This window comes from Dicentrarchus labrax, unplaced genomic scaffold (assembly GCF_905237075.1).
Source record: "Dicentrarchus labrax unplaced genomic scaffold, dlabrax2021, whole genome shotgun sequence".
In the NCBI taxonomy this organism is placed as follows: Eukaryota; Metazoa; Chordata; class Actinopteri; family Moronidae; genus Dicentrarchus; species Dicentrarchus labrax.
This window is the reverse complement of record NW_026136724.1, coordinates 7,570,540-7,577,646: the sequence shown is the minus strand read 5'-3', so window position 1 is coordinate 7,577,646 and position 7,107 is coordinate 7,570,540. Positions and strand designations below refer to the sequence as shown.

The 7,107-nt window shown below is 41.0% G+C and overlaps 1 protein-coding gene across 1 annotated transcript; it reads left to right on the top strand.

Moving 5' to 3' along the window:
• The first annotated feature begins 421 nt into the window (after positions 1–421).
• Positions 422–6,385, top strand: LOC127359237 (sodium-coupled monocarboxylate transporter 1-like). The gene is made up of 17 exons (XM_051393125.1): positions 422–775; positions 1,088–1,207; positions 2,127–2,192; positions 2,307–2,358; positions 2,476–2,543; positions 2,675–2,713; positions 3,023–3,138; positions 3,508–3,648; positions 3,945–4,074; positions 4,276–4,364; positions 4,473–4,582; positions 4,704–4,771; positions 4,938–5,024; positions 5,323–5,540; positions 5,721–5,824; positions 5,945–6,033; positions 6,121–6,385. The coding sequence occupies exons 1-17, from the start codon at positions 542–544 to the stop codon at positions 6,238–6,240; spliced, it is 1,851 nt and encodes a 616-aa protein (XP_051249085.1). The 5' UTR covers positions 422–541; the 3' UTR covers positions 6,241–6,385.
• Positions 6,386–7,107: the final 722 nt, after the last annotated feature.

Genomic DNA, 7,107 nt, shown 5'->3' with positions numbered 1-7,107 from the left:
AAAAGGCTTTCATAAGGCTATCACAAACATATGGAGCAAATTAACATAGGAGTGCCTGTAGGTCATGGGTGAACAACAAATTAGATCTTGCTTGTAGAAAAGTGTGTTTTCTGTGTGTGTGTGTGTGTGTGTGTGTGTGTGTGTGTGTGTGTGTGTGTGTGTGTGTGTGTGTGTGTGTGTGTAAAGGTCTGGAGTCTGGACTGATGATAGCTTTTATCTTGTGGTCAGGTGAACAATTCCTTGTCCTCGCCTGTTGACTTCACATGTACCTGCCTGGAATGCTCTCTCTCTCTCTCTCTCTCTCTCTCTCTCTCTCTCTCTCTCTCTCTCTCCCTCTCTCTCTCTCTCTCTCTTCCACATACACACACATAAAAGGTCTTTCCGTCTGTAGTCCTGCTCTCAGCTCAGTGTTGAGCGAGAAGTTGATGTATCAGGACTTCATTCATCGAGGACTATCTGTTTTTCCTTTATGAGTGCAAAACACTTTGGACAGTTTGAGTAACTTAGTTTGATTTCTAGTTTTGATCTGATTACTACTAAAATGTCAGGGGACTCTCTGATGTCTGGCTCCTTTGTGGTGGCAGACTATGTGGTGTTTGCTCTCATGCTCGTAGTGTCCGCCGCTGTTGGGGTCTACTACGCCTGGGCGGACAGGGGCCAGCGAAGCTCGGGGGACTTCCTAATGGGGGGCCGAAGACTAACGGCCCTGCCTGTCTCCTTGTCCCTGACTGCCAGCTTCATGTCAGCCATCACCGTGCTGTCCAACCCGGCTGAGGTAAGGTTATCAAAGCAGATTCAAAGGAACAAATTCAAGAACTCTCTTGAAAAGTTATTTTGGGTCTTTTTCTGTCTGTAGATTGAATTTTTCAATACAAGAAAACTTTTTTTAGAGGGGTGAGATGCATAATTTTCCCTGATTTCTCAAGTGAATCTGAGCCACAATGGTAGACAATGAGACCTACATGGGACTTAAACTTATGAGCTTAAAAGCAGGGCTATTCATCACACCAATGCAATAAAAATTAATGGCAACTCATTGATTCCAAAATCCTAAAGAACATTATTAATTCATATCATCCATCTGTAGGTTTACCGCTACGGAGCCAATATTGGATTTTATGGTCTCTCCTATGTAATGACGATGGTGGTCACATCTGAAGTCTTCCTCCCAGTATTTTACAGGCTGGCCATCACCAGCACGTATGAGGTGAGTGCGGTTTGGTTTTTAGAATAGCGTTCATGTGGTTTTCCTGTTCCGTTACATTCACAAAGCCATGAAATATGTAAGTAAAATGTTTTGTTTTTGAACTGGAGCAGATATTTGACTGCTGTTGTCTTACTGTGCAAACAAAAAGGTTGGTGTAAGAGTGGTTAAAAATGACAATGAAAACGCTGAGGTGCATGCGTTTGGCCCAGCTTGAGGTTGATATGGCTCTGCTCCAAAAAGTGTGTTGAAATAGAGTCAGGTAAAGGTAAGGGGCTAGGGAAGGATGGCTTTAAGTTTCCCATTTAGCCTCCTCTCTTGTAATATCAGTTGATCACTTATTGGAAGCTCTTTTGTTGTGTTTTTCTCTAAGTAAGTAAGTTGCATTGTAGAATGGTTTTGATGCTCAGGTGTGTTTTAGCCCTGATTTATTGTCCTTTTTTTTATTTCTATAAAAATTATTGGAATTTCTGGGCAGTAAAGTTAAGGTGAAGTGGTCCAGAAGTAGGCCTGGGAGTTACATGTAACTGAGTTATGTAACCAGGATACTGGATCCCTTACAGCTATAGAAAAAAAGGAATTAATTAAAGGAGTACAAAGTATATCAGTTTATCAAGTTAGATTAATTATTAAGTACATTATTATTGTGACATTTAAATGAGGTTACTGACCACATACAGGTAATTAGTAATTGTATCAGATTACATTTTTAAAGTAACCCTCCCCATCCTCTCCAGCGATGGATAAAGAGTGATGAATGTAGGATCACGCACTGCTACTTAATGAACCCTTGGATCCAAAGTAAGGGGGACTGTCACTAATTTTGAGTGTGATAATAGTGTATGATAACGTCTTGAATTCTCATGCTATTTTTCTTGATACTGGCCTTTTGTATCGTCTGTTCTTTTCTGTGTCTGTCAAGTATCTGGAGCTGCGTTTCAACAGAGCAACACGTCTGCTGGGAACTGTGCTCTTCATTGTTCAGACCGTGAGTAAGAAGCCAGTCAACACATAATGAGGGGCTTTGACGTCTTGAGGGCAAAACAGCAAATCTGACACCTGAGGGTCATTTACGTGTGTGTATTATTTCTCTTTGTCACAGATCCTCTACACTGGAATCGTCATTTATGCCCCAGCTCTTGCTTTAAACCAAGGTAGGTCGGTTTCAGTCCACAGCGGGCCAGATTCATGACACATTCCTGCACGAGAGCACTTACAGCTGCTTGGTGTTGATCAGTCGAGTGTGTCTGAAACCCTCCCTCTCTCTGCAGTAACTGGTATGGATCTGTGGGGTGCAGTGATCTCCACAGGCGTGGTCTGCACCTTTTACTGCACAATGGTACGCAACAAAGTCTGCTCAACTGGACTCTGCTGTGCAAATGCTTTTCCCAGGACCTGTATTTTTTGAATTCCCAGATTTTAATGTACAGTAAATCTGTACCTATCTGTTTGTGGTCTACACTGTTACAGGGTGGTCTGAAGGCAGTGGTGTGGACTGATGTGTTCCAGGTTGGTATTACTGGAACTAATTCGACAGATTCATGAAGGAATTCAGAGTGCTCAAGTCAAGGATTACCGTGCATGTGTCAGACCTTTTTGTGGTTGCTAATGACACCACCAGTGTTTCATACACAACAGCTGTAAGCTACCACAGCAAGAAACTACTCTCCACTCATACAAAAAAATAAGTCATTACATATTAACCACATTTGATTCAAAACACCAAAATAATGCATTATTAAGTGCAACAAACTGAGAAATTGGAACCACTACTAGAACAAAAATCAGGGAACTTATTTTCAATATTTTCCCTTCCAGCTTGGTGTCATGCTTGCAGGCTTCCTGTCTGTCATCATCAGGTCTGTGGTCTTACAAGGTGGAGTCTTCCCCATAATTTCAGATTCACAACAAGGAGGGAGGCTCAACTTTTTGGAGTGAGTATGTGTCAGAGATGATTATCTGTATTTAATAGAAGAGATAACTTGTTACACAGCTACAGTGACAGGCATATTACAAGCCCCCATGAGACTAGATGCAAACCAGTATACACTATAATATTTATATAATAGTACATGTTCTAAAAGTACAGTGCTATCTCTTCCATGAAAAACAATCTGCTGTGTTTCTGGTGCTAAGACATTCAAACACGTTCCTCTGTGTCTCTCTCCATGGTGCTGAAAGGTTTGATCCCAGTTTAATCCATCAGTTTCAACTTTACATTTGAATGAATGAATTTCTGGCAACAATAGGAAAGCTTTTACTTTCATGTTTTAACTGAAATTCAAACTGCCCTCTTTCATCAGCTTTGACACAAACCCTCTGAGGAGACACACCTTTTGGACCATAACCGTTGGAGGGACATTTGTCTGGATCAGTATCTATGGGATCAACCAGGCCCAGGTTCAGAGATACATCTCCTGCAAGAGTCTCACTCACGCCAGACTGTGAGTCCTGTTTTACCGGGAGAGATGTTTACATGATAGTATTCTATATAATAGTATATTTTTTAGAATATACAGACATTTGTGCACTGTAGAACAGACAAAGTTGTACTGTGTCTTACTTATAATAGCTGGTAAACATGCATATTTAAACTGAATATATTAATTTGTAATTTATGATTTTTAATATGCATACATGCATACATATATGTTAATAAATCCATGTCTCTATTTAAAATGTTCAATGTTTTTACATGTTTTTGTCCATCTGCTTTCCTACTCCATGTGTGTTTTCCCAGATCTCTGTACATCAACCTGTTAGGTCTGTTGTCCATCTTGCTGTGCTCAGTGTTTGCAGGAATGTGCCTCTACTCAGTCTATAAGAACTGTGACCCATGGACAGCCGGTCTGGTTTCTGCTCCCGATCAGGTACGATGGAGAGAGGCATAGCTGCTAAACAGTCTGTCAACTGAGGTGATTTGAAATCTATTTTCGGTTCCCAATCAACATCCACCCACTGACACCTTAGCCAGCTTTATAAGCCTTATAGGGTTATATTTATGTATCCATTTTGAGACTCCAACCCTCCTGATCACATTATGTTAATTCAGTGTCACCCTTCCTCTGTAGTTGATGCCATATTTGGTGATGGACATCTTGGGAGACTATCCTGGCCTTCCTGGACTGTTTGTTGCAGCTGCTTACAGTGGATCTCTAAGGTTAATACAGTAATTTACTACAAAGTGGGATTGACAGGAAAAAAACATGTGTATCATGGTCCTTCTTTGAGTAAAATGTGTATCATTTTGATGTTATTTCCACTCCAGCACAGTGTCTTCCAGCATCAATGCGCTGGCTGCAGTGACAGTAGAGGACCTGATCAAACCGTACATCAACATGTCTGAGAAACACCTGTCCTGGACCTCAAAAGGACTGAGTGAGTGGGTTGTCCTCACAGTATTTCAGCTGAATGAGTTGATTGTTGAACACTAACACGATTAACGTTAGGTGTTAATTAATGATTAGAACCTCAAATTCTTCCCCTGTGTCGTTTGCAGGTCTCATATATGGGGTTTTATGTATTGGAATGGCTGGACTGGCTTCACTCATGGGAGGGATCTTGCAGGTAGAGTAGATCTGTGTCTGTTTCTCTCTGCTTAAACAAAGACTAAAGTATTAAAGGACGTATATAATTGTTAATTACACTATGTTCTGTAAGCTTTAGCAGAGACCCTGTCAGGGGTTCATGAGTAGGAATGAACCCTGCTACTGATATGTGCTTCTTTATACAGGCAGCCATCAGCATATTTGGGGTCATTGGAGGTCCTTTACTCGGCCTGTTTACATTGGGTATCCTGTGTCCATTTGCCAACTCAAAAGTAAGCCTCTTCTCATTTAACTGTGGTTGTTTGTTATTTTTGGGAATACAGTAACCCACACATTAATCCTGTGTTGTACTCCTGGGATAATAATTTACCGTATAAAGTATTTATCCTATAAAATACACTGACTACAGTTTGGAAATTGCTTCATTTTTCATGTATAGATTAGCAGTACAGCTCCCCAAATTATACATCACATCACTTTCTCACTTTCCACCCTTTCAAGTGTCTGTATAATATTTACACATGCTGCTCCTCTGAAAAGCACATTTACATTGATTAAAATGTTTTCTAGGGCGCTTTGTCAGGCCTTCTGTCAGGGTTGGTTGTGTCACTGTGGGTGGGCATCGGAGCCCAGATATACCCTCCCCCTCCCAAAATGACCCGACCTCTGTCACTGACCACTGAGGGCTGTAACTTCACCACTACAGACAGCCTCAACTGGACTTCCACTGCTCTGCCAACAGAACCAGCCTCCATCACCACAGCCCCATTACACAACATTGACGGCAAGTAAGTGTGCAACTGGCAACGGACTGTGATTGATTGATTGATTGATTGATCTTATTATTACAAATATCCTATTACTACCCAACTCAGAATAAACATGTCTTGTATATCTAAATCTCTTGTCACAATGTTGTCTTTATGAGCAAGATTTCCCTCCTCATGCACTATTTTCTCCACCTCCAGTCCTCTGCTGGCAGATAACTGGTACTCTCTGTCCTACCTTTACTTCAGTCCTATTGGAACCATAGTAGCTATCAGTGTGGGACTATTAGTCAGCCTGTTTACAGGTACTGTAACATATTCCACTGCATAATTGATCATTTCTAAATAAGTACTTCTTCAGATCTCACTGCCGTACTGCTTTGTAATGAACTATAATGTTGGTGTGCTCGTAATGTGCATTTCAGGAGGCTGGAAGCTGAAGGTGGAATCAAAGCTCACATTAATGAAAGAGGACACAACTCTTTATCATCTGGTCAAACTTTTCAAAGACAGAGTAAGTGCCGCAGCAGTGAAACAACACTGAATGCTACAGACTGATAACAGCTGCTGACTTTCTGCTGTGTGCTCTCCCCGTTTTGAGGTCATGAGACGATCAGGAAAGCTTGACCTGACGAGGGACAGAGAGAAGAAATTTGGCAGCGCTAATCCTGCTTTCTGTGACGTTGAGCTGGACTTAACCAAAAGCAGCATCCCTACATGAAATGCAACTAATATGTGTTTATATCATTTCTGAATTTAATTTTTTTTCCTATGGTCTAATACAAGACAAGTACATTTCTATAATTTGTTGTAAAATGGATAATGGAATAATGAAAATATCACTTTAAATATACATTTGTGCAACATTTATGTTTGTGGCGTTCTGGTTTCAAATCCACCTTCCAACAGGAGCCTTTCTGTGTGGCGTTTGCATGTTTTCCATGTCTGTGTAAGTTGTGAGTCTTTATGTGATAGGCCTGTGATAAACTGACCTATTCACTCCTCACAGCACACAGTAAACATACATGATGGATTAATTCACACCTAATATAGGCCATTCAGGTATTTGAACCTGTGTTTACAAAGGCATGCTGAAATACAATATATTTTACTTTATTAAATAACACTGAGTCACTGGCTAGGTGGACTTCTGTGAGCCCTGATCTGAACCCGCCTTTAATGAACTCTCCTTGTAAAATATTGATTTTGGCATTTTAAAACTGAAATTGTGCCAGCTGGCCAAACAGCCTGTTTGAAGCAAAGAATATGATACAAGGTACAGGAAATGTCCTACAAATGATACATGTCTTAAATGAATAAACATACTGTTACATTCTAGAAAATGAGTACCTAATGTGTGTGTGGTTGCAAGAAAACAATGCCTGCTCTCAGGACATTCACTTCATATAACCTGTCTCGATGCTCTGGATGGTGCCGTGGCAGAAGTTGACCAGAATCTGAAGGGACAGATGGACTTTCTTCAGTCTCCTCAGGTTTCAAAGTGTTGGAGATACCCAGAAACTTAAAGCTGGCGACACGCTCAACCTCCGTCCCGTTGATACAGATGAGAGTCCTGTGCAGCAGGAAA

Coding starts and splice junctions, on each gene's coding strand:
- LOC127359237 (XM_051393125.1), top strand. CDS start 542: ATGTCAGGGGACTCTCTGATGTCTGGCTCCTTTGTGGTGGCAGACTAT. Junction 2,544..2,674: donor GCACCTTTTACTGCACAATG/GTACGCAACAAA, acceptor ACACTGTTACAG/GGTGGTCTGAAGGCAGTGGT. Junction 4,075..4,275: donor TGGTTTCTGCTCCCGATCAG/GTACGATGGAGA, acceptor CTTCCTCTGTAG/TTGATGCCATATTTGGTGAT.